The 27,809-nt window shown below is 33.4% G+C and overlaps 3 protein-coding genes across 6 annotated transcripts; 2 read left to right on the top strand and 1 right to left on the bottom strand.

The window, feature by feature from the left end:
• The first annotated feature begins 711 nt into the window (after window positions 1-711).
• On the top strand, window positions 712-5,988 carry LOC105131141 (abscisic acid 8'-hydroxylase 2-like). Its single transcript, XM_011033973.1, has 8 exons — window positions 712-1,153; window positions 1,308-1,626; window positions 1,755-1,904; window positions 2,117-2,368; window positions 2,700-2,789; window positions 3,021-3,206; window positions 3,746-3,864; window positions 5,615-5,988. Exons 1-8 carry the CDS (start codon window positions 918-920, stop codon window positions 5,721-5,723), a joined length of 1,461 nt encoding a protein of 486 aa, XP_011032275.1. The 5' UTR covers window positions 712-917; the 3' UTR covers window positions 5,724-5,988.
• Window positions 5,989-8,710: 2,722 nt separating this feature from the next.
• On the bottom strand, window positions 8,711-14,751 carry LOC105131142 (uncharacterized). 4 transcript variants are annotated; one of them, XM_011033974.1, is made up of 2 exons: window positions 13,408-14,751; window positions 8,711-9,029 (listed from the first exon to the last, which is right to left on the bottom strand). In XM_011033974.1, the coding sequence occupies exon 1, from the start codon at window positions 14,635-14,637 to the stop codon at window positions 13,420-13,422; it is 1,218 nt and encodes a 405-aa protein (XP_011032276.1). In that variant the 5' UTR covers window positions 14,638-14,751; the 3' UTR covers window positions 8,711-9,029; window positions 13,408-13,419. The 4 variants fall into 4 exon arrangements, with proteins under 4 accessions (XP_011032276.1, XP_011032277.1, XP_011032278.1 ...); XM_011033975.1 differs by lacking the exon at window positions 8,711-9,029 and adding an exon at window positions 9,157-9,450; XM_011033976.1 differs by lacking the exon at window positions 8,711-9,029 and adding an exon at window positions 9,466-9,551.
• A 7,720-nt stretch (window positions 14,752-22,471) lies between these two features.
• LOC105131143 (ATP-dependent zinc metalloprotease FTSH 10, mitochondrial-like) lies at window positions 22,472-27,247 on the top strand. Its single transcript, XM_011033978.1, has 8 exons — window positions 22,472-22,733; window positions 22,813-23,038; window positions 23,127-23,198; window positions 23,281-23,420; window positions 24,389-24,871; window positions 25,005-25,772; window positions 25,959-26,186; window positions 26,472-27,247. The coding sequence occupies exons 1-8, from the start codon at window positions 22,683-22,685 to the stop codon at window positions 26,943-26,945; spliced, it is 2,442 nt and encodes an 813-aa protein (XP_011032280.1). The 5' UTR covers window positions 22,472-22,682; the 3' UTR covers window positions 26,946-27,247.
• The last annotated feature ends 562 nt before the right edge of the window (window positions 27,248-27,809 follow it).

The raw sequence follows: 27,809 nt of genomic DNA on the forward strand, positions 1-27,809 counted from the left end.
ATTAAGATGATTTGTCTTGGTGATATTTGTAATTTAAATTACTAATTTGTCAGTTTTTTTCTTTTATATATATATATGTATATATGTATATGTTCCTTTTTATTTTTAAATACTGGGATTTCTCAAAATCACATTAATTACCATATAAATGAACTTTTATATGAAGTGCACTAGAGCATTTGAAGTCAACTGGGGTGAGTGGATTCAGTTTTAATTAAGATGATTTGTCTTGGTGATATTTGTAATTTAAATTACTAATTTGTCAGTTTTTTTCTTTTATATATATATATGTATATATGTATATGTTCCTTTTTATTTTTATTTTATCTTTTTTGTAACACATTTATTTTATTTTTGTATAAACGATCTTTTAACTTCTTAGAGGTTATTTTTAAAATAAAATTTTAAAATTAAGGCAATCCATTATTATAAAAAAGAAGAAGATATCATTGGTCCTTGATTGGCTTGGCTATTGCATGGTATATCATTTGTACTGGATGATTTCTCATCTTTTCTTAATAGAATGACCAAGTAGCAAGTAGCAAGTAGCATAAGAATTAGCTGTTGAAATTGAAGATTTGTGGGACACAAATGTTGAATGCATAAGGCATGATGTGGTAGAGGTATTCATCGCGTGAGCCGTACATCATCGTCCGAATGAACGTGTCCAAAGAGAAACAGTAGTATCAAGTCAAAAGGGATAATGGACAATTATTGCAAAGGAGGGGCTGAAGAGAAGAGAAAGGTACTCCATAAAGGCGGTGACGCCTGTCACCTACAAACCCCTTGTTCCTTCTATATAAGCCCCACAACTTCACCCCATTAGCCTCTCCCTCTCTCTAAGTCACCAATACTAGCACCTGTTCAATTTAGCCTCTGCCACATCCTTCTGTAGTTAACTGTTCTTTATTACAACCATGCAACTTAGTTTATCAACACCTTTTGCTTTTGCAACTTTACGATATTCTCAGGTTGCTATTGTGATGGTACCAGTCCTGTTCTGCTGTTTTTCGTTGTTGCTTCTTTTTCTTCAATGGCATCACCCCAAAGACAAACGCCTACCACCTGGCTCAATGGGCTGGCCTTATATTGGAGAGACACTCAAGCTCTATACTGAGGATCCAAATTCCTTCTTCTCCGATAGGCAAAAACGGTATACAGAAGTTACACTATATATACATACCATATATAGCATCAAAGAGACATATAGCACATCCCTGACGTTCATATAAATATACCCCTACGTGTATAAATATGTTTTGTTGCTCGATTCTCTTTTGATGTCGATAATTAAGCTCATTTTGTAGGTTTGGAGACATATTTAAGACCCACATATTGGGATGCCCTTGTGTAATGATTTCAAGTCCAGAAGCAGCAAGAATTGTTCTAGTGACACGGGCTCATTTGTTCAAGCCTACATATCCGACCAGTAAAGAAAAGATGATAGGACCAGAGGCTCTGTTCTTTCATCAAGGGCCCTATCATTCAAGACTCAAGAAGTTGGTGCAGGCCTCTTTTTTACCCTCTGCCATAAGAGGGTCTGTCTCAAAGATCGAGCAAATTGTCCTCAGACTTCTTCCCACTTGGAAGAGTAACACTATTAATACTTTGCAAGAAATGAAGAAGGTATGTATGTATACATGTCGGTTTCTTAAAAACTAAATTTATCTCTTACTACTTTAACTTTTGTCCCATTAAGATTCTAAAATAAACGTACTTTTCTTTTCCTCCCCCCACCCCCCCCTTTTAATTAGTATGCTTTTGATGTGGCAATGATTTCTGCCTTTGGTGCGAAACAAGACTTGGAAATGGACGGGATTAAGCATCTGTATCGGTGCCTGGAGAAGGGATATAATTCTATGCCTCTGGATTTACCAGGAACACCCTTCCACAAAGCAATGAAAGTAAGGAGCTAGCTAGCTAGCAAGGTCCCCTCTCTCTTCAATTTCTGTGGTTACTGCTTCATGCTAAATCGGTGTCTTATCCTACGTTGTCCTCAAGTGCGCACACATTTTATTGTCAACAAAGTAGTGAAGAAATAGTGTATTATTGATTTTGAAAAACAAATAACAATGTAATAATTATGAGTGCTGGGTTTTGATGTTTGTTTGAAAAGGCAAGGAAGCTACTCAACGAGACATTGAGGAAATTGATACAGAAGAGAAGGGAAAGCGGGAGACGTGAAGGAGGATTGCTTGGAGTTTTATTAGGAGCTAAAGATCAGGAGAAGCTGAATCAGCTTAGTGATTCTCAAATTGCAGATAATATAATTGGAGTGATATTTGCTGCTCATGACACGACTGCTAGTGTCCTGACATGGATCTTGAAGTACTTGCATGATAATCAAGATTTACTAGAAGCTGTCACGGTAAATTTCTCCCACGTTAATCTATCTCCATCCCTTTTAACTTTCTCCTCCTTCCGTTCTTTTATCATTCTTTGGAACCTGCATTTTACTATTTTGAATGATTGTACAATTATGTCTAGTTTCTTATGTGTCTACTCTTTTGTCTTATTAACTTGTTTTTATTTTCGATTCTTTTCTTTATTTATTAGTATGACCAATCATTGGTCTATTAATTAAAACAATGCCTTGAGCAGAGATGCTTGCGGCATAGAAAGCAATCAAATCTTAGATTTATCGATTATGTATTGTGTGGTCTGTATCACTCATACAAAAAATTAATTGTTTGTTGTAGAGAGAACAGGAACTGATTAGAAGCAAAATAGTAGAGGCAAATCGAGGGCTTACGTGGGAGGATACAAGGAGCATGCCGTTGACTAGCCGGGTAGAAATATCAATTTTGACAGATTCAACTTAATTTAGTTTTCTACTAGCTTAATTGACATGTATATCATCATCCTTCTTTTTTCTTCTTTTATTGGCGGGACTTGAATTGTAAGAATAAATAAAAGGAAAAAAATGTCTTCGTTTTCAAACAAAGGAAACTAGTTTAAATATCTATATATAACTATAATGTGTTATAATTCTAATTGAAGGGATATAAAAAATATTTCAGGTGATCCAAGAGACGCTAAGAACAGCAAGTATACTGTCTTTCACGTTCAGAGAAGCAGTTCAAGATGTTGAGTTTGAAGGCTACTTTATCCCCAAAGGTTGGAAGGTTCTTCCTCTCTTTAGAAGCATTCATCATTGTGCAGATTTTTTCCCTCAACCCGAGAAATTTGATCCTTCAAGATTCGAGGTGAGGGCCAGAATGATTAATTCACTTGCGTACGTACACTTAGCTACACAACCATATATATGGAGGTTACCTGTAATTCTATATACTTGTGCGTGTGTGTGTCGACCTTGCATACTGTGTTTCTGAGTCACTGACCAAATTTCATGAAGTGGGTCATGCACTGCTACATTCTATCTTGTTTCTGAAAGAAAATATAAGGTTAATAGTGGCTAGATTATCCTACCCGACGAGTAATGTCCTTTTCAATTTTGTTTATGTGAATCTTCCCTGTTTTTAGATGATCAATCAGCTGGTCATGAAATCTTTTAAATATCAGATCACGTGAGTTGGTTTTTGTAGGCTAGTACCAAACACAAGCAGTGACTGTAGCAGTGTGATGAGTATGGTCTTGTTTGGAATCACATATATGATATATCATCTCTTATTTGTAGAAAAAGATAAATATATTCAGATCTTATGTTGATGATGATGATGATAGGCAAGGAACTTAAGAGACGATATATAATGGGGTGAAAATTGTATTTTCTGTGATGTTGCAGGTGCCTCCGAGACCTAACACGTACATGCCCTTTGGCAATGGAGTGCACTCCTGTCCAGGAAGTGAGCTAGCCAAGCTTGAGATGCTCATTCTACTGCACCATCTCACAACCACTTACAGGTCCCCCCCCTCATACAAACTAATCTATCAAGCACACATCAAGAGTACTAAAAACAAGCTTAAGTACAGTTTATATGAAAGCTTAAGTACAGTTTATATGAAAGGTTGTCAATATGTTAAAACTAGCATAGAGAAACAACGTTGTGATTAACAATACTAGCATATTCTCATAGAGTTTGGTTTCTGAGTACGATGTTATATTGGAGAGTTGACATTTCTACTTTCCATTAACTTCACTGATAAAGCTATTTCAGTCCTAGAGGTCTCCAAATATATCCACAATATACAAGTGGGGGGGGACAGTACTTGCTATATATATATATATATATATATATATATATGTGCAAGTACTGTCCCCGCCCCCCCTTATATATATATATCCACTGATTTTGTTTTGAAATGGGAGATAAAGGTCGAGCCACGTGGGTTAGGCTTTCTTAAAAAGGACTTCTGCCTACTGTTGGTCGACTGGGGAGGCTTTGATGGAGGTGCTGTGGTGGTCCTCTCGGTTTTCCTTAAGCCGTGGAAGTGGTCCTTGTTCACAGGCAAAAGCCATCGGTCTTAGAGATATTTTTTTTTGGGTTCAAGTGGATTCGAATAGTGGATACCAGTCTAGCAAAAACAGAATTCAAAATCATTCTCAAGACGCATGGCTTTCATGCATGACATATTTATCTAACGTATACTTTAAGTCTATGACCTTCGCACGACATGAAGTATGAGTTAGAATTACTATTAGAGGATCAGCTAGAAGTTGATAATGGCTGATGGTGTATATATATGTAATTGCATGCTTGTAGATTAACGCGCGGATGTCACATACTCCACATGAATTTGCTTGCATCTTGATATGTCGAGTAAGCTTTATACATGATATATTGCATTAATGTGGTAAAGGATCGATATACTGATCGCCATGCAATATTTACTGAGATTTTCATAACCATATGTGGATATATATCCCAGAAAATATTTTGGTCCAAAAATACTTGGCCTCCTCGTATCTATATATAGCTTTAATCCACATCAACAGCGGCTCTAGGGAAATAGAAGTGAAGCACGCAAATCACAATCACACACACTCCTTTAGTCTTTATTTAGCAAGCGACACAGTTGCCAGCTACGCGGTCCTAAAAATCAAAATGGCTACGAGCTAGCTGTAGAAATTGCTATAGACAAATTCAATGGCGCGTCACCGATGAACGGAGTCAGGAATAGTTGACACCACAAGCTTAATTTCTTCCTAACCTTTAAAGTATGCCACATAATTTCTCTTCTCCTGTCCTCTCTGTTTTGGGATCTACAGACTCTATTTTGTTAGGATTTTTTTTACAATTAGGACAAAACTAGATCATCATGTGATTTAGAAAAGTAGATCAGATAGTAAAAAATGTTTGTTTTCTCTCTTCATCTCTTAAGCTCGAGTCTTAAAATAATAATCGAAAGAAGATATTTTTTTATGAATATATTTGGTTGCTAATATGAGAGGTGTATTTAGTAGAAAAACTTGGTTTCAAATGGCGTACAAATTCATTCAAAATATCCTTCACTGTTGAAGAAGAGAGGGTTGATGTATGGTCATAGACTTTAAAATTGATCGATTCTTTAATTAAAAAAATATATATCTTGTTTGCATTTTGTTTACTTTAAAATTGCAAGATATTGACGACTACTGTCGATTTTCTTTTAACTTTCTTTGCTTAAACCTCAGTTTTGATTTGTAATTTTGTGGTGCTCTTGGCATGATCAGGTGGCAAACTGTGGGAGGCGAGGATGGTATACAGTATGGCCCTTTCCCTGTGCCCAAACTGGGGTTACCTATAAGGGTGAACCGCAGGAACAAAGCAGCGATATCCTGATTGGATAGAAATCGAATTCTCAACAGTGATCGGAACTGTTTCAATGAAGCCAAAAAAGCAAAATGGCCCCATTGAGTTTCTTCTTTGATTTTTTTTGTTTGTTTTCCTTTAGTTTCATTTTGGTTGTTAAAAATCGTTGTTGGGGATCCTTAATTTTCTAATTTGATGGGCTGTGTATGGTTTGTTGATATAGGTATGGTTTGTTAATATAGGTACGTAGGTTGGCAAGTCAATGTCAAGAGCATCCTCATGTCTAATTCTGCCTCTAATTTGACGTCTTGTAACATATAATTGCTTGCAGAAGAAACGAAAAATAATTAATAAAAGAATTGAAAACAGGGAACAAAAGAAATAAAGGATGAAAGAAAGGTTGGTTTGAACAATGAATTTGAGCTTTTGGACACGAGTTCGTGTATTTCGAGGATCAAATGTATGTGGCTTTGAATGGTGAATGAAGTAGTTATCATGTTCATAGATTTTTTCTTCTGCTCCTCTTGGTCTACAAAGAACGCAGAGAAAGATAACATTGGCAAAGATAAATCAACTGGGTTTGCGCCACGTGGAATTACTGGGTTTGTGCTTGGTGGAGTTCCACGTCGGGCTGGCTGTTCACAGCGGAGCAGAGCATGCATGTGATGATAGGAAAATATTCACAGGGACAGATTCTTTTCGTCGCGTAAATGTGTGCTTGAAAATTTCACAGGATGAGATAGTGAATCGTGACTTGGAAGGGTATTTAAACATGGTCCAGTCCTTGGTTTGAAGCCTTGAATCGCCATGGCTTCCTCGAAGAAAATCCCAAAATTTCTGTTGACTTTTTTAAAGTTAAAGAATCTAGCATTTCCTTTAAAATCTCTCCTATTTTTCCATATAAAGCGACACCCAAATATATAAGAAGACCACCCATTTTGTCACGGATGAAAACAAAACACCAAGAACAAGCAATGAAGAATTTCTACCGAATAACTTCACATTAGCAGCAAAATGTGTGATGGTTTCTCCACCAAGAGAATTTTTAGATATTTCCTTCACAACTTAATTTTATCATCTAAAATAAAAGGAGTATAAACTTTGACCCCATTAGGAGGCACATTCTCCTCAATATACTTAATCAAAAACCATATTTGGAGCCGCATCTAATTTAATGTTCTTTTCATATATGATTTTACTACTAAGATTGGAGTTTACTTAATATCATCATCGAATATTAAAATTTATATATTGAAATCTTTTTCTTTAGCATCATTTTACTTATTTTTATTGCATTTTGATGATTGATTCAAATCCATTATAGAGCTAGAATTATAAAAAATTTTAATTTCAAAATCATATTCATCTTGATTAAAATGTTGTCTCCAGCTTTGCTTATGCCTATTAAACAGGTTTTTAAAGCTAACTATGAATTTGTTATTACTTTTCTCATAATTTTATAGTTTTTTCTTCTTCAGCTCCACTACACTGACGGGGTAATTTTTCAATTAGCCTATGCAATTTCATCACCTCTAACTAAAAAGTCAATCCTGTAATTATCTTTATATATTTTCTATTACCAATTTTTAAATGTTTTTTTTTAAGAAGAACTTCTTTATCTTCTCCTACGTAAATATATTCTATTCTATGATCATCTCTTAACAGCAACTAATTATTAAAAATTACAAAGTTTTGATAACACCGATACATATAGAAACAATATAAAAAAGACAACAAAGGCTACAAACAAAAATTCTAATTTAAATTTTTATCATTCTAATATTTTATTTAATTAAAACTCAATATTACAACTCTTTTACGTAGCTTATAGACTAGAAAAAACATTATAAACAAAGTTAAAAAAAAATGAAAGAGTTTAAATCAAATTTAAAAAAAAATCTTAAATTAACTAAAAAAATATAGTAAATCTTGAAGAATAACTTTCAAATCTTACTTGAAAGCATTCCCAACATGAAATAGCTATGAAATTCTAACACTATAGCAAACAATGACTCTAAAATCTAGTATAAAAATCTGTTAACAGAAAGAAAAGATGTGTGTGAAGAAAAAATCTCCTCCTACAAATTCAGATGACCTTTGCCCCTTAGGTATTTTTTATTCTTGGTTTTTAGTCTTAAAATTCTAAAATAGTCTTTTAAAAACAGAAAATAGAGAGTAATAACAGAAGAACTAATAACCATATCGACAGCGACATGAAAAGTTAAAAAAATATGATAAAGTTAGCATGACTGGTTAAAATCTTGAAAAAAGTTTAGTGAAAACTTTTATGATATGAATAAAGGCAACAGGCGAAGTTCTAGTGGTTTTAGCCGCTAGAACTTGATGGATGCAGATCACAGCTACTGCTAGCCGTAATCATATCAAAAGCACAGATGTACCAGATGATGTCTTTAGTAAAATGAGAAGGCACCACCATGCAGAACGATATTACAAAGTCCAGAGAAGCAGTGCCATGTCCTTTATTGTAAGATCACCTTTCCACTGTCGGGAGACTTCTAGGCTATACTAGTTTGGGAGACTTGCACGCGCATTTAAAACCCAAAGACCATCTACGTACAAGGATTCAACTCTAAGTTTTCAGGCTTAGTTCAGTAGAGACGACAAAAGAACTAAAACTTTCAAAAAAACCTCTACGACCACTATGCTACCAAAACCAAATCATCTCCAAAGTCTAAGTAAACATTGAAGCTGTTTCCTCGTACGTAATTTTTGTTATATAGATCAACCGGGACCCAAAACAACTGAATTCCTCTTCCTGTAATGACTGGATGATTTTTTTTAATGAATAATGTAACTTTTATGGTGGGCTTTTTGTTTAAAAAATGTATTTAGTAGAGCTTGGTCTCTCAGACGAATTAGCATGTCCCAGACAGAAGAACACGAGCAAAGGAAAATGGAAGTTTCCATATAGTTCTACATGCGCTGCTAATAGCTTTACTAATTTGTTATATATCAATTTCATATTTGAATTATGGAAAGCAAGTACTTAAAACCCATATCCCTATTTCCATATGCAGCAAGACTACAGGATTTCGTGAAGTGAATACCAAATAACATGTAAAAAATCATATCCCCTTCCCATCTATCACAAGACTAAAAATGACACTTGTTACGTGCTTTCTAAAAAATTCCTGAAACGGGGAAGCCCATGGAGAAAAATACTTATATTATAGCACATAGGTGGGACTGAAACTGGTAAACTTCCAAGAAACACGTTCGCAAAACATAGAAAAGTTATGCCAGCCAGCCTCCCCATCATATACATTAAAAAGAGATCAAAAGGCGATAAACGCAAGTGTGGAAACCTGGACATCCCTGTACGGAAAGTTTGACAGGTATATGAAGCCAAAAGAAGACCAGTTACCTATTTGCATGATAATGGAAAAACATAAAAGAAAGTGATCTAGAATGATTTCCATCAGAAGAAAACAACCTAGTGTTTTCGAGTGATATATTTCTTGCTCTATCTTGAATTTTTCAACCGCATGCTTACAACGTGGTGCAAAGCAAGTGTTGGCTGATATGCTTCTCATCATGATGAGCTGATTATCATGTGCATATGAGCTGGCTTCCACAATGCCCAGATTTTCTTTTTCGGGGACTGAACTTAAAGTGTTAATCTATATACAATCAATTATAGGGGACATTGGGACAGCTTCCCTGAGATGGAGGCTTGTAAGCGAATGCAGTTCGTGTCACAATACTACAGCTTCAGCACGTGGCATAACAGTTCCAGCTGAATTGTAGATCATAAAAAAGATAAGGATCCACCTATATTGAATAAACTTTGCTCCATGGTGTTGTAGTCATCAAGATGCGTCTTACAACGAGTCGTCCCTGTTAGATTAAGATCACATGTTTCTGCTAAAAAGTCAGTGAGGTGACCCTAAAATAAAGAAAGAAGAAAAGACCCCCTCTACAGAAACATCAACTGCTGAATCCTATCCAAAAACAATGCTTTACAACTAACTATATGAAAGAGGAAACCCCCAACCGGCCACCTATACTGCACTGCAAGCGAGTACACTTCAATTCAAGTCATGAAAGGATGGGGTTAAAGTTCGTATTGGGATCAAATTTAAATTATCATACATCACAAATGGTTCATAGAATTTCTATCCTTTCAAAGTTCAATGGACAGTCGAAATGAAAAAAAATGAAATGTGTTTGTCCTAATAAGGTTTCGTTAGATAATAGGGAACTGAACTCCAAGCAGAGAATAGAAGACAAGAAGTATATTCAACAACACTTATATTTCCTAACAACCTGTGCTCGATAACAAAATATCTGACATGCACACATCATGCATGGAATCACGACTCCATCTTTCTCATAAAAAGTAAGTTGAGAAATTAATGAATCATTATTTAGAATTGCAGAGCGCACTTTATTTACAATTTTATAGCTGAATATAACATTCATAACGCCACATATTTTTGCTTAGTTGCTTATGCAGGACAGCTTCAAGAATATAGACATTTTAAGTTTTTACTTCGGATTTGGGATCAATCTGAACAGTCAATAAGTGATTTAGCAATGCTTTGATAAAATTTGATCTGATTTTGTATAAGTAGAAGGTGAGAAGGAATAATTAAGAAGACAGGGTATAGACGAGCAAGGGGGGGTGCCCTAGGCATCAAGTCTATAACACAACTTAAAAACTCTCAATACCGTTCCATAAATCTGTTTGTGCAGTATGTTATATAATAAGCAAAGTACCTCAAGATAGGTAAACTCCTTGTTCATCAAGAATTCCTAAATTCAATTATTATTGCTGAATAAACTAGCCTTGTAAAATTACTGATGACTCCCAAATGGGAAAACAGCTAAACATGATGGCCAAAGAAATCCCTCAATAACCTGCAAACACCCAGATTAGAAGAAAACTAGAAATCTGAACTTGTCTTTAGACTTCAAAAGTCTCTGTTTATGGAAAATTACTTCGTTATGGTGTCCAAATTGAACAATTAATTGTCTAACAGTAATATAGTTGCATCATCAGTTTGCTTATAAATGCCCTTGAGATGAATGACTCTGTAATTATAAAGGAAATTCTTAGATATGACAACCTATACCATTTAGTTTCGTCACTGGTAGGAGCTGATTGTAGTTCCTCATAGATACAATCAATTTCAATGCTCCTTGTTGTCTTGTTACTAATTCATCCAAGTATCTTTATTTTAGCTCTTCACTTATCGACCAGGATAGAAGCTGGTTTACTATAGCAGAATAAACTATTCCCAGCATTTTCATTTCAGTATCTACACAAGTGGAAGAAACTGCATTATAGTGCTGCATATCTGGCAGAGACTTCAACCTGAATTGCATTTGATTAATGCAAACTCTAAGCAAGAAAATGGTAAAAGCAGGGAACTTTGGAATGTAAAACAGATAGTATTAATCACACAAAGTTGTGTTGATCATTACAATTCTTCCAAAGCAGTGGCACTAAGTCTTTCAATTGCATTCTTAATATAATGTGTGATTAGTAAAGACACCCAATAAATGAATTAAGCGTTTTGCCCCAACTCAAACATAAGTATTTCGATAACCTCAAGGCTGTGTAAACTCTTGAAGCAAGTCATCTCCAGAAAATATATCAGATGACACATTACAGGATGAAAAAAAGAAGCTTATTGGCTTTACGCAAATTTTCAATGGATTGGAGATTTAAAAGGTTCTTAGGCACACTATCATCAGTTCAACACAACTGCACCAGGCAGGTCTAGCCACACCATTCTATGTTTACACTTTGCTAAACAAGACATACCAGTGGAGGATTCAAATCATTGTGATTGCAAGTTCTACGACATTTGTCCTAAAATACCATTTGGACTGTTAATGATGAAACACCAAGTCCAAAACTTCTATTTTTTGTGTGTTATTAAAAATTTTAGAACATAATCTTGGGATAAGCATCTTCTGAAAATCCCCAAAGATCTAAACTATTGATTGCCTTATTTCTACCATTTGATGCACATGGCTAGCTCCTTTTAATTTCTCAAAAAGAGCAAAGGAAACAGTACAAGCAAGTTGATGGAGGAGCTTTCTTTGAAATTGTTTTTATTTATTTCTGAAATAAATGCTTATTTAATTAATTTAGGGTCATATGATTAGCATGTGAACTTTTAAATATTTCCTTGGAGGTTAAGTGTTTTTTCTTGTTGAACAAGACTAGGGAATCCTTTTCCTACAAAGCTATAGAATTTTAATTAGTATAGATAGGATGCTAAGGGGTTGGTTCTATAGATGATTTTTTATTTATTTATCAATTTATTCAGATTTTTAGATGTTTCTTTATGTTCCCTATGCCTTATTGTCTTGTTCCGGCTTCAATTTTGTTCAATTTTAGCCATTAGATTGCTGTCATCTGTTGTTTCTAATGTTTTCCTTTTCCTACCCTACATCAGAAGTTCTAATAGCGACAGACATTTGATACTCCAAATGATCACAAACTAACATTCTGCCAGCACTTTACTGTAGATTTTAACAGGGGTTGTTAAAAAAACTTATTTTAATCTTTACTTTGCAGTTTACAAAAATAAGTACTTCATATCAACTTCACAGATTTATTTGTATAATACCAAACAGGTGAATTCTTAATGCCACGAAACCCATTAAGCCATTACCACTTATTGCATTATAACATGGTTATAACTTGGAATTAAAAAGAACAAAGTTCTAAGACCATATAAAACTTAACTAAAGATATATGGAAGAATATTATAGCATGATCTCATTTCAACTTAAAAATTCAAACCAGAGCCGCCAAAAGTGAGAAAATAAACATGGAGGCATTAAGCTAATAGTAAAATGTTGAAGACATACAAGATGGAATAAAATTTGGATTATTTGGCAATTTTAAAAAATAAATAAACTCATTGTTGAATACTTGACTTTCAAGGCAAGTGAAAAAGAAGACTCAATTTTTTATCCTCTTCTTTGAAACAGCCCTATATAACTCAATAGGCAAAAGATAATGGCTAAGAGCTCAAATTTTTGAAAGCCAAGGACCATACATGACAAAGCAAGGCACCATGTGGAGTGCTGAAGATATCCAAAGACCAACACCCACCCACTTTAATGTCCAGACTAGAAGTGTTCTTTAGCTTCAAGAGAAAAACACCCAACATGCATGCGTAAACAAACCACAATTGATTCCCTAGTCGGAGCTATTAACAACTATCTATCAAATGGCTAGAACAGCAAAATGGCATGGGTAGTGCCAACATAGCCAACTGCTAGAGCAACAAAATTTTCAAATAAGTACTGTGCTATGGCAAGGTTGGCAATTATATAAGCAGGAAACATGGAAATATTAAAAGATGATCACTTTAGTTTTTTTGTAGAATAAAAATGAACATTGATCATTCCAATGCTAGAAAAAAGAAAAGAAAAGAAGAAAAATGCCCAGACCAAATGGTATGCCCAGCAAGCTTATCTCTGGAAAACCATAACTCTTTCATGCATATTACAGTGAATCAATCCGCATCAACACAAGAAACACCACTAAACTAGGGCATTACATGATGCATCGTAATGACAAACAAAAAGTCATGGCAAAGCACTCTGAAGACATAAATAACGATAATAAAATCGCACACTGTGTAATCTAATTTTTTTCCTTCTCATTCAAAAATCCAAGTACTTATATCCGATAAATTGGTCACATTGAAAAATCAACAATGCATACCTGCAGGCCATCCTAATAAATCAAAGGAATGAACTTGTACTGAACTTTACTCATGTACTCTAGATACTTCTCCCCGAAAGTCTCAATCATTAGATCCTCCTCCATTTTTGCCTTCTGTGCATAATACATCAAACATACCGCTACCACAAACAACAGGCTCAAAGGTGCACGAAGCGCAATGAAATAAGTCACAAAGAGAAGCAACGTGGACGAATAGATGGGGTGCCGGACCCACCTATATGGCCCAAACTGCACAACAGCAGAAGGCACCACCACCTTCTCTGAATACTTGGCAAGGTAAAATGTAGAATTATATTGCATTAGCAAAGTTGCCAATATCAAAATCCAAATCCCCATATTGATCAACCCACCAGGAATAAGGTGCAGCTCTGGCCCTTCAAAAGCTGCAAGCCAGTGCCCGGCCATGACCCCAACACAAAACAAATGGCGACACCATCTAGGTGGGTTTAAATCCCACTTGGGGTCATGCGGACGTGCATAATAATCCCCATACAAACGTTTCCTCACACTTACATTGAAGAAAAAGAAATAATGATACACAAAAAAGAACACAAGAGGCCATCCTTGTAGATATCCACTGAAATGGGCAGGAGGGACAAGAGTTAACCAAGTGAACATTGATGTAACAATCGCAAGTTGCTCAAAAATGCTAGCTTCACCGATTGAATGCTTATAAAAGCAGTATAACCCATAAACAGCAAGTGATATAGCCACAAACCATGGCCAAAACAACCATGTCCAGCTAAAATACATCCAGAAAAACGGGTTAATTACCAAATTCACAGTCCATTTAGTGGCAGCAATTGCAGTCGATAAGATGGCAGACCACTTGATGATATCAACAGGGGTTAATTGCAAAAGGGTAGCTTTCAGTTTCTCAAGAGAGAGGTTTTTTAAGGGTTTTAAAAATTGGTGGGTCCGAAGCCCCTCTGTGCTTACAGAGCCCGAATATGAGCATTTGGGAGGAGAAACCAAGTGGGTTCCCGTTATTTTCAGGGATGAAGTTGACAGACAAAATGAAAAAGGAAGGTTTAATGGGTTTTTTATGGGTTTAAGGTTTTGACCAGAGAGTAAACTGGTATTTGATAAATGGGATTCAAGGTGTTTGTTGTGATGCCGGAAAGAGAGTTTTCTTTTTCTGTTGTTGATGGAAATAGTGAAAATGAATGGAATTGTTTTAGAGTGAAGGAGAACTGATGTAGTTTCCATGGTGAGTGCAGTAAGAAAGCAGTGAATGCCTTTGTAAGGCACAATTAAGCAAGTCTAACGTTAAAATAAACGGGATGTTTATGTTCCACTTCCAGGAACAAGATGATCTGCTCTGGTCTGGTCCAAAGTATAGGTTTAAAATCTAGCAGTGTTCTTATCTGATGACCTGGGCTAGCTAAGTCCAACGCCAGCCCATTCTTCTGATGGTCTAGTGAAATTAGAGGGTCGAACTGGGCCTGCTGTGGGCAGAGCAACTGACAGATTCTTGGGTACGGTCTTCTTCTTTCTTTCTTTTTTGGTTAAAAAAAAAAGGATTTTAGTTCAATTATGATTAATGCTGCAAAAATTGTTACAAAATTAAAAATCCAACAAGAAAATATATTGTTTTCTCTTTATTTATTATACTTTCTTTTCAAATATTTAATTTTAATTTATTATTTTCCACATTTTTTCATCCAAACTCTATTTCTTTTTTTTTTCTTTTTTTATTAATTAAATACACTATTGACATACTAAATAATCTAACCACGTACTTTTGAAGATTATTTTAGCTTAAGAGGAAAAAAACCATCCTCTTTAATTTATTCAAATATAAAAAGCCCTTTCTAATACTATAATTCCATTAAGAAGAAATTCAAAATTTAAGGAATGTTAAGAGACTATTAAAGTAGATGAAGAACGTGAGAATTTAATTAAATATTGTATCATTAGATTATAGAGTATATCACTAGTCAGTTTTCTATGCAATGTTGTGAGGCCCTTTCTAATTTTCTTAATTAAATTATGTGGAAGTTAAAATAAATATCAGCTAAAAATCTAATGATTTAAATTCTGGATAAATTTTTTTTGTGGTATGATGAAAGTATATCTTTTTTTATTAGAAGCTTAGGTTTTGTGGTAAAAACTCTTATTTCTTATTCACGTGGTTCTCTTTTTTAATAAAACATATATTTTTTATTAACAATATATTTTTTGAATAAAAAATTAAGATAATTGAAATAAATATTCATAAAAGTTCTACTTGTTTAAATAAATAAATATTTTTTTAATCAAAACTCTCATTCCTTATATATGGTTTTTTTTTTCATGTATGATGAAAGCATATCTTTTTTTATTAGAAGCTTAGGTTTTTAAACAAAAAATTATCATGATTTGAAAAGCAAAATTCAACAAGCATAAACATAACCCATAACCTTCAAAAATACAAAAAATCATCTCGGAATAAAAAATTAATCTAAAATAAAAAATCTTTTTAAGTTTAGATTTGATGTTTAAAGAAATTTCAAAATAAAAACAATTTAATTTGACCTCCCTAATTACATAGAATCATTTAGCACAAAAATAAATTATTTTTGTGGCAGGAATCATTATAATGAAAAGTTTCTTTTTATGGTAAAATCCAATGAGCCTCTTTCTTTTCCCATCCAAAAAAGATTAGAAATAAAAGTTTGATATGGAAATTAAATTTTCTAAAATTAAAGGAACTAAACACCTAATAGTGATTAAAATAAAATTTTCAAACAATTTTAAAAGTTATTATCTATTTTACTTGCCTTTTTCATTTTAGTCTTGTTTTTTTTAATTGAACTCTCCATCTCAAAAAATAATGCAATTGGATAATAATTTAGTTTTATAAAGGTTTAATTATACAAAATAAAAATTCAAGGATCAATGTAATGTAAAAAAATTAAGGAGGAGTTTTATGATATTTTAATCATTGGTTCAATGAAATTGACGCGTTAGAAAATACAAATGAAATGGAAACCTATTAATACACTCTTATATATTATTGGTTTTCTCAATGGCATCTTAATATAAAAAAATCAATCAATCATAATCTTGAGTTCAATTATATTTTCTAATATATCCCTTCAATAATTTTGGTCCATAAAATTAACGATACATGAATTACATGTAATAATTTAGTTACAAATTGATTTAAATAATTGTAAAATGAACAGTGTAAATTTCAATATAGTTTAATGATTGGTTTAGGTTTGGGAATCATTGCATTTCAAGTTCAACAACACATCCTTATTTCTTTTTCTAAATTTGAAATGATATATAGTTAAGTTAATTAACATGTAGAGCTTATGATTGAAAAAAAAAAGTGCTAATTAACAGGTCCACTTTTAAAAAATAAATGATCACGAAGTTCTCTGATGTTTTTTAAGAGCAATAAATTCATTTTATAATTTATCTTCCCAAAAAAAATTATATTTAATTATGATATCTATATCTATATTATGATTATTATCTTCTATTCTATATATATATAACCCTAGGTCGAAATATATTCCAGTGGTTATTTTGTTATTTTTGTTATTTTGCGTTCCATCGCGCGCTGCATGAAAATTAAGGCTTTGTCCACAAGCGCAACTTGACGGTGCTTTGTCCCCAAATCCTCCATCTCCAATTGGGGCCAAACCTGTTGGTTGAGGATTTGAGATCCTCGAAGGTGAACATAGAAGGGAAAAGATTATCAAAGCCATAGATTCCTTTCTTAGACGTGGTGCTGGTGTGGTGCAGCTCGCGTAGTTGATGGTGGCTGACGATGGAGGTTTGAGTGGCTGGCGTGGAAGGCTGATGTGTTGGTATTGCTGGTTTTGTGGTGACGGGGGTGGTGTGGGTTGTGAGTGGGTTTGTGGTATTTGCAGTGGAGGCTGGAAGGGAGGCGTTCTCGTGTGACGACGGTGGTCTATTAGGCAGTGTCGAGAGAGTTGACGTGGAGGCTAGTGGAGAGAGAGGGTCTGGCTAGTCGCCATTTTCCATTGAGAAGGAGATGATGTGAAAGAAATGATAAGGGTGGTGTCTTTGTGAATAATATTTTTAAGCACTAATTAGGTATTAAAAAATTTATAACGTTTAGTCTGTAATATTTTAGATATTTTTTTGGTGATCGAGTTGACGAAGCAATGACTCAGTATGAACTGTAAAATTAATTATTTTAAATTGATATCGACTGAATACGTAAATTACAATGTATAAAATGTTGGTAACCAAAATGTTCAAAACACAAGATATTTTTAATAATTTTCCAACAAAATATGAACTTATTTATAAGAAAAGGTCGAAAAGTTAATTTATTGATATTAATAAAATTTATTTATCATTTTATTTTTAAAAGTAAATTTTAGTATAAAAAATAAAACAAAATAATATCTTACTGTGTTGTTATACTTTCCCACTCATACTTGCCTATTCACCCAACTATTCATAACTCTTTTTTTCTCCTTGGTTTCTTAATTTTTTTTATTTTTTACTCTTTGATATAAAAGTTTTTATTTTTAGTTTCATTATTAAAAAGTGGATTTTTGGATTTTTTTTGGAATTTTGAAGAAAAAACAAATATTTTTTATATCGAGTCCGTATCTTATAATTTAAGTCTACATACTGATATTAAACAAAATTATTAAGGAAAAAGGGCAATGGACCAAAAAAAAAAAATTTATATGTATATATATATGGGTTTGACCTCACCCAGCTATCTTGGTTAGCCTAAAAGCTCATCTTGGTTTTTTTTGTAAGACATGAATTAATTCACATCCTGCATGTAATAAGAGATAAGATGCAGGAGAGAAGGAATGAAGAAGCTTCCCTAAGCTGAATGGGGATGTTGCTGGTTGACGGTCCTATTGGCGGCTCACGGTGGAACTATTGATAGCCCGCGACAACTGTTGCCTTATAGAGGTGTTTGTCTTGCTGAAGATGTTATGCTGATAAGGAAGATGTCATTGCTCAAGGTGGAGGTGGCTGCTGATGAAGGAGATACATGATTGTTGGTATAAGAGGTTAGTGTTGCTGAAGGAAAAAATGGCAGGAAGATAGTTTGGTGGTAAAGAGAAGATGTGAGGAGATTGAATTGAGAGGGAACATAAAAAATCATGAAAATAATGATTTTCTAGCTCTCTTTTCTCTCTTTTTTTTCTTGCCTTTTTATGCCCGAAATTTACTCCTACTTATAGATGGTGAAAAAGGAACATCTTGTTTTTATTGAAAACCAATATTGACCTTTAATGCAAACGAGAAGGAACTCAATCGTTAACTTAAAGACATAATCATGAGCTATAAAAATTTGGTTACTGAAGGCTAATCGGGTTAGCCTTTTGGAGTGGTGACGTGATGATTCTAGAGCAATCAGCTGATAAGAATTACATTAGGGTGTACTACGATATTAGGCCATCAAAGTGGTGTCTTGTTTGTCTAATTTAGTGAAGAGATGACACATTCAATGCTCTTGAAAAGTAGTCAACTGAGCAGCATTTCAAGTACAAAAAGTTGAAGATGATGAATAGTAGGTAGACAACAAGTCATTAGATGTCTCTTTTTTTTGTTTATATACTAGTCAAAATAACATCATTTTGTACCAAAACAACTTGTTTTGGTCAAAATGCAACATTTCATTTAAATAAAACAACGCCATTTTGAAGTTCTTAGGGTTTTAATTAGAGATTTTACTAAAGTTTAATTTATTCCTTCGGCTTTTAATTTTTTTGATTGTATTCCTATTTGACCTTAAACTTTTAATTTTATGCGATTTTACCCTCACCAAATTTCAATACCAACAATGAATTTCTTCAATTTAACTCTAATCTTTGATTTTATTGCAAATTTGTCCATAATTTAAATCAATTGACTTTGTAAAAATTGAATTTGGTCCTCTAAAATTCTAATCTTTTCGATTAAGCTCAAATTAGATTCCTAAACTTAATTTCTTAACAATTAAGTCCCTAATAAAATTAATTTAACTCATTAAAAGTATAATTAAGTCTTTGCACATAATTAAATCTTCTAATTTGACCCAAATTAATTCTTAAACATAAATAAACTCTTAATTCGGCCCATAATTAAATCAAATTAGCTTATTAAAAATCTAATTAGGTTTCTAAACTTAATTTTTATATGGATTCATTCAATAATAATTTAATTCGACCTTGAATATGTATTCTTTTTTCAATCTTGGATACAATATAGTATGATTAGGCTCATAATTTTATCCAAAACTCTAACTTGATTCTTTTACATATTGAAAACCCTACTTAACATGTTTTTTCCAAGTTACTAGCCTTTTTGTTATTATTATTTTTATTTTTCAAATGGAAAAAGTTAAATTTAAGGGGAGAAAAGGAACCGAAAAATAAGTTATGATAATTGCAACTTATATAGGCATGGTTTTATATATTATAATCCATTTCGAATTGTATGTTCTTATATATTTGATATGTGTATATAATTTAATTTGACCTTGAATATATACTGTCTTTTCAGTCTTGAATACAATGAGGTATGATTAGACTCATAATTTTATTCAAAATTCTAGCTTGATTCTTTTACATATTTGAAACGCTGCTTAACATGTTTTTGCTAAGTTACCGGTCTTTTTGTTATTATTACTTTTATTTTTTGAATGGAAAAAACTAAATTTAAGGGGAGAAAGGAACTAAAAAATAGGTTATGACAATTGCAATTTATATATGCATTGTTTTATATATTGTAATCCATTTCAAATTGTATGTTCTCACATACTTGATATGTGTATATGATTGTTACATTAAATTAAAGATTGTTTTTATAAAATAAAATTTAAAAATCAAAAACCAAAATAAAATTAAAAAAAATAAAATCTCCTCTCGTGTACGTTGTTTAAAAGGCGAGGGAAATAGAATTTGGTTCCTTAAATTTCTTTTTTCTTTTTTCTATCTTTAGTCTTTGTTGTTTGAATTTTTATGATTTGATTCTAAACTTTATTTTTTATTTTTTAGTTTCTAGATGTTGAGAGACGAGAGAGAAAATCAACAAAAAAATAAGAAGAGCCAAAGCTTTTGAATGACCAAATTACAATTTTGTTTTTAAGTAAATAGAGAGCTCAATAAGAGAAAACTCTTGAAATGTGTTTTGTACAATAAATGGAGTTTTAGATGTTTATATGATGTTATTTTAATGTTGTTAGCTAAAAATAAATTTAAATGCAGATTTATAGGATTATATAATTTGAATCTTGATTTTTTAATCATCAAAGTCATCTCTAGTGACCAAAATTATTGTAGGTGGATGATATATGGTCTTTTTACGTAGTTGATTATGTCATCTATTCCATTTTATTAAAATAAAACCTAATATTGCATCCATTCTTTTATTTAAAAAAAAAAAGGTTAGGCATGTGGATTTGATTTTCTAGATCCAAGCATCTGATTTATCTAAATTTGTATTAGGCATAAAAGCATGTCCTTCTAGTAGATTGTCTTTTTTGAAAAATAGCATTTAGAGTTTTGTTATTTGATTATTATTTTTATATTTTATAATAAAATTTTTTTTGAATACATTTATTAGGTTTATATGTAAATAATTATCTAGTTATGCCACACTTTTCAAACAATATTAAAAACTTTTATAGTAATATCAACAATTAATTTTTGAATAATTATACATAAACTTAAAATATATTTTTTTAAAATGTGAATAAAATATTTATTTTATTATCTTATTATTGTGATTTTTTATATAATTTCTCCCAAATTGACTATCTTATATTTCTTTGATACATTTCAGTAAAAAATATGGAATCATGATTTTTTTTTTTTTATGATTATGATAAGTTTTTATTTAAACAACAATCTTTCTTGTAAAAGAGACATGCATTTTTTGATTTTTCAAAAAAGAAGAAGAAGAAGAAGAAGAACAAATGAATAAGGAAAATGTGTTTCAATTTAAGATATACATTTTCTTTCTTAATTAAAATTAATATATATTTTTTAAAAATATTTATTTTCATTACCTTTATTTTTTATCCAATAAATTATATTGCTAATAAAAAATATTTTTTAAGTAAGGAAAAACATTAATTCTGAATGAAAATACATTTTTGTATAAAATTTAAATCATTTTCTTATAAAATTAATTAAAATAATGAAAAGAACCTCACACCATGGACTTAGATATTTGTATTGGTATCTATCTCTTGCTTTTTACAAAATCATATTAATTTTTCATTTTAATCTTTAATTAGCGCAGGCAACATTTTTTACAATTTACCAATTTATATATTTTTAAATTCATATTATTAAACACATATATCATCTTTCCAGTTTTTAATTAAAAACTTTCAACATTAAAAAAATATAGACACTTCTTCTACTGCATTATAAATGAAAAACATTGTGTATATTAGACACTTCTTCTCTTGCATGAAAAAACAAAAAAAAAAAAAAAGTTAATTTGACAAATTTGAATCATAACATCAAAATAACTTAATAAAAAACAAATTAAAACAAATCATGAAACTCAATTTCTCATTAATCCAGTGTTGAATAATAAAATTTTAAAAAATAATTAAAAAAGAATGGAAAAGACCCGAGTCATCCTGATTTAACTCGCCAAACTTTTAACCTGGATCATGAGATTATGATAAGTTCATAAAAAATAGATTGAAATAATTATGAAATTTAATTTATAATCAACTTAAATAGTAAAACATGAAATTAAAAAAAACTAATTATAAAAAAAATTAAAAAAACTCGAGTAAGCTCAATTAACCAATAAAAATTATGACTTGAGTTATAAAACTGAGATAACTTTATAAAAAATAAATTAAAATAAATTATAAAATTTAATTCTTTATAAATATAATGTTGGATAAAATTAAATAGAAAAAACAAAGTACTGTTCCATTGGACAATAATTGATGAAGAGGGGAAAAGTGATATATTCTTGTTAATAATTAATTAATTAATTAATTAATAATAACTAGTGATATATTTCTTCTAATTTGAAAAAATAGATATAGACTGGAGGTGGGTGCGAATTGAATATATCCATGGGTCTGTCTTGTTTAGCAAGGAGTCCAGTTAAAAATCTAACGCCTTGGCTGACCTCAACAATCCCTGCCCGCCCATTGCCGAAATATCCCATAGCCATCCCATCTATTTCTCCTATAAAACCAGGAAACCAGACCTTGCACGAATATATTTTTCCTCATTATATTCCAAAAATATAAAGGTCCCGGATTTCTTACCTAAGCATCGTTCATTTTACATGATCCAGAAATAATGATATTTTCGAAGCTGGGCCGTTCTCTTTCTCGATCCTCCCGCTCTATTGTAAGTTCTTTTTTCTTTTGGGTGTGCTTGAATTGAATTGTATTGAGATGATCGATTGATTTTTTTTTTCCATTAATAGAATACACTGCGTGCTGGAAATGGCGGTGTTTTGAGATCCTCGGCGGTTATTAACAACATAGAAGGAGGGTTCATCGATGGAAGAGGAGGGTTAGGGTTGCTGAGAGGTTATTTAACTTCAATTGGAAGTAGAGGAACTCATAATCCTTTTTTATCCGATTTAAATTCCATTCTTGCAAACCCTAGAATCCGACGCTTTTTCTCCACTGAAGCTCCTAAGAAGAAGAGTAAGCTTCTGCTTTCCTCTTAATAAGATTTGTTTGGAAGTCAGTAAGACATTTATCATTTCCTGGAGACTTTTTTATTGATTTGCAGATTATGAGAATTTCTATCCCAAGGGAAAGAAGGAAGTTCCGAAAGGGGAAAAGCAGAAATCTGAATCCAAAGGTAATTTTTTTGGATTTCTTATTTTGAGGGCAAGCCCTAAACCAATTTGCCTTTTATTGATTCTTGCTTTCTTCAATTTCAGAGAATTCTTCGAATGCAGACCATGACGAGTCAGACTTTAATAAGAGAACATTCATGAAGGCATTCTATTTACTTGCCCCTTTATTTGTGGCTCAGCTGCTTTTTTATCCCTTCTCTTTTGGTGATGGTGACAAGCAACAGGTAATCGCAGTAATAATAACCTTCACACCATTTTATGCTGTTTTTGCTTCCACACCTATTAGACTTTTTGGCTTGGCATGCTAAAAGCTTCTTCTTTTTCATGTTATTTATTTTTTCTGTGTACCAAACTATATTCGGGTCAGTTTCAACTGCACTTCAGAATTGTTTTCTAAATCAGTAGGATCATCTAAACTAACCAATGTATCAATGTATTGTTGCTGAAGTTACGGAAATAACAGACAAAATTGACATATTAAAAGGAATGTAGTCCAAGTGAAGTTTTTGAGAATGTTTTTCTTTTCTTTTTCATAGTATATTTTGGAAAGGATCAATTATTTGTGTCCTGATAGCTCTGAGGAAGAATGTCATATTCCTCTGCAGGAGAAATTGTGGATCTGACAGTAAAAATCTCGTTGAAGCAGAGCCATAAGTTACTAATATAATGACTACAGCTGAAGGGAACTCAAAACAGTCTACTTGGAAAAATTGCCTAACAACCTCTTCTTTTGCAATTTAATATGTACGGTTCTATCTGCTAAAGAACTTTGTGTCTTTTAACCAAATGATTTGCTTAGCTAGAGTGGTTTATGCCAACAAACCTGGATCCATCATCTTAACTTCATAATACCAACTGGCAGTTAGCATCCAATTAATGTGGTTTCCTAAGCATCAACTACTTGATTTTAATTATACGTGTAACTAGTTCATTTGTTTTTTCATCGATATCATTCAGGTTTGAATATTAGGTGATAGGTTTCCTTATTTAACCTGCTTGCATGTTATTTCTTTGAACAATTCTTATGGAACCTGTCTACTTGTGGTTTTGTTTTTGCATGGCATAATATTATGCAATTCATAATGTGTGTGTGTTTTTTTTTTGTCTTTTCCATGTTCATTTGGTCCTAATATGAATTCATCAAGTTCATTTGTTTCTTAAATTTTCTCCCCGTGTACTTTATTCTTGACAGATTAGTTTCCAAGAGTTCAAAAACAGACTTTTGGAGCCGGGGCTAGTGGATCACATTGTTGTTTCTAATAAATCAGTTGCAAAAGTGTATGTGAAGAGCTCAGCACAGAATCAAACGAGTGATGATATTGTTCAAGGTCCAGTTAATGGTGTCCCTGCTAGAGGTCACGGGGGCCAACATAAGTACTACTTCACTATTGGAAGTGTTGACACTTTCGAGGAGAAGTTGGAGGAAGCCCAAGAAGCATTGGGGATAGACCCTCATAACTATGTTCCAGTTACATATGCCTCTGAAATGGTTTGGTACCAAGAACTGATGAGGTTTGCACCTACATTATTGCTTTTGGGAACCCTCATGTACATGGGACGGAGAATGCAAGGTGGATTAGGTGTTGGCGGTGGTGGTGGTGGAAAGGGTGGCCGTGGAATATTCAACATAGGGAAGGCTCATGTAACCAAAGCGGATAAAAACTCCAAGAATAAGGTTAGCTTTCCATTTGTTTTGTTAAATATAGCAATTTACCAATTTATTGCAGTACCCATGTACTTAGCATGAAGCTTATTTTGAAAGATATTGATTATAATTTGTTGTTTCTCCTATCATTTTGGGACTGCAGATCTATTTCAAAGATGTTGCTGGTTGTGATGAGGCAAAGCAAGAGATCATGGAATTTGTGCACTTCCTCAAAAGCCCTAAGAAGTACGAGGAGCTAGGTGCGAAGATTCCAAAAGGTGCTCTTTTGGTCGGTCCTCCAGGAACTGGAAAGACCCTTCTAGCAAAGGCAACTGCTGGGGAATCTGGTGTACCTTTTCTATCTATATCTGGTTCAGATTTCATGGAGATGTTTGTTGGTGTTGGACCATCCAGGGTGAGAAACTTGTTTCAAGAAGCAAGACAGTGTGCTCCTAGTATCATATTCATCGATGAGATTGATGCGATCGGGAGGGCAAGGGGGCGTGGTGGGTTCTCCGGTTCTAATGATGAGCGGGAAAGTACCCTTAATCAATTGCTTGTAGAAATGGATGGCTTTGGAACTACTGCTGGAGTTGTTGTACTTGCCGGTACAAATCGGCCTGATATTTTAGATAAAGCTCTGTTGAGGCCTGGGCGATTTGACCGCCAAATTTGCATTGACAAACCTGATATTAAAGGCCGTGACCAGATATTTCAAATATATTTGAAAAAGATCAAACTTGATCATGAGCCATCATATTACTCTCAAAGGCTTGCAGCTCTTACTCCTGGATTTGCTGGAGCAGACATTGCAAATGTTTGTAATGAAGCTGCTCTAATTGCTGCAAGGAGTGAAGGATCACTGGTTACAATGGAACATTTTGAGGCAGCTGTAGATCGAGTCATTGGTGGTTTGGAGAAGAAGAACAAGGTAAATTTTCTTTATTTGTTGCATTTGAGCTGTCTGATGTAATTTAGTTAGAGGATTCTCTAGCATCTGGAGTCCCAGTTGTGGGCGAGGATCCTTAATTGGCAGAATAATGGTGATTCTTTTTGCATTCCTCTTGTTTTGAGAGCTATAATGATCAATTTTGATGTTCCTGTTTTGTCAAATCAGGTAATAAGCAAGCTTGAACGCAGAACGGTTGCTTATCATGAATCAGGTCATGCTGTTGCTGGCTGGTTTTTGGAACATGCAGAACCACTTTTGAAAGTGACAATCGTCCCACGAGGAACAGCTGCTCTGGGGTTTGCCCAGTATGTTCCAAATGAAAACCTACTCTTCACCAAGGAGCAACTCTTTGATATGACCTGCATGACACTTGGTGGCCGAGCAGCGGAACAGGTATCTACAATGCTGTCCTTTCCTCAACAGATAATGTTGAATTGTCATATGCTCAAATGAAATGAAATGCTGTCCTTTCCATTGGCAGCATTGAACTGTGGTTTGCTAGTGTTTGTTTAAAACAACCCTCATCCCCTTCACATGCATCTTTTTTAAAGTTAAAACAGTTGGAATTGGATAAAGGGGCGAGGGAAACTAAAAATTGGTAAATTGATGAACAACTCAGTTGAATGCTCCCAGGGTCTTAGTTATGAAGCTGATGCATAGGATTTCTCTTGGATGCAGGTTTTGTTGGGGAAAATCTCAACTGGAGCCCAAAATGACTTGGAAAAGGTGACGAAAATGACATACGCCCAAGTTGCAGTGTATGGCTTTAGTGACAAGGTTGGTCTCCTCTCTTTCCCACAAAAGGAGGACTCGTTTGAGATGACCAAGCCCTACAGCAACGAGACAGGAGCAATTATTGACGGTGAAGTGCGTGAATGGGTGGGCAAGGCCTATGGCCATACGTTACAACTCGTAGAAAAGCACAAAGAACAGGTGGCGCAGATTGCAGAGTTGTTGCTCGAGAAGGAAGTTCTTCACCAAGAAGACTTGATTCGAATTTTGGGCGAGCGGCCATTCAAATCAAGTGAGGCCTCAAATTATGACATATTTAAGCAAGGGTTTGAAGAGGAAGAGGAGAAAGTCGAAACACCAGCAAGTACTACTGACGGGGATGAAGACCAATCATCACCCATAGAGGTCGTACCGGCTTAACCATGGGGACATTAGTGCGTTTGTACAATAAAATTTGTAATCTGCTCCTCTTCTTCTTAGGCAAATGAATTTTTTGTATACTGGCCATTTGTGATCATTGTAATCTTTAATTCAAAATTCTCAGGAGAAAAGCAACACCAAGCTACCGTGGTGCTTCACCCCCCATTCATCCCTGGAGAAATAATATGTTGACCCCACTTCTTTAGTCGTCGTCATATTTTGTTATTATCGTGCCTTTCTGAGCCAAACTCATGGTCTAGCTAGCAACAAAAACAAAAATAAAATTCCTGTATTGATTCTCTATTCCCTGGGTCATGATTCTTGAATTGAATTGAATTGGCAAGCTGACTTTCAACCATGTGTTTGAGTTGATGTTAATTTGTACACTCCTTTTGGGGATTAATCATATACATTTCTGGTTCTTGTACTCTTTGACACTTTCTCGCCATGATTCCTCCTCTTTTTTATTAGCTGTCCTCTGCTTTAAGATTTTTTTTTGGTTTCTCAGACCAACTTCCATTATTGATAGCATGTAAAAAAGAAAAAAAGAAAAAGAGAGGAACCAAAAATATATGATTAATCCTTCATTGTCTCCCAAATCTGATGCCACAACTTTCAAACAAGACAGGATTTTAATGTTTTTAACTTCTAATGGAAGAAAGCCTTGTTTTTCAGCTACAATTTGCTAGTCGGTGTTGTGGAGACAAATCAAATCACTTCCATACAACTCTATCAAAATCCATCTTTAGTCCATTTTGATGTAATAATATCAATCGGTACATTAAACCCACGCTAATCGTGGATCATAGCACGTACGTATTAGCAAATTATAACTTAGCATATAGTAGGGAGATTAGGTTGGTA

This window comes from Populus euphratica, unplaced genomic scaffold, assembly GCF_000495115.2.
Source record: "Populus euphratica unplaced genomic scaffold, PopEup_1.0 scaffold76.1, whole genome shotgun sequence".
Lineage (NCBI taxonomy): Eukaryota > Viridiplantae > Streptophyta > Magnoliopsida > Malpighiales > Salicaceae > Populus > Populus euphratica.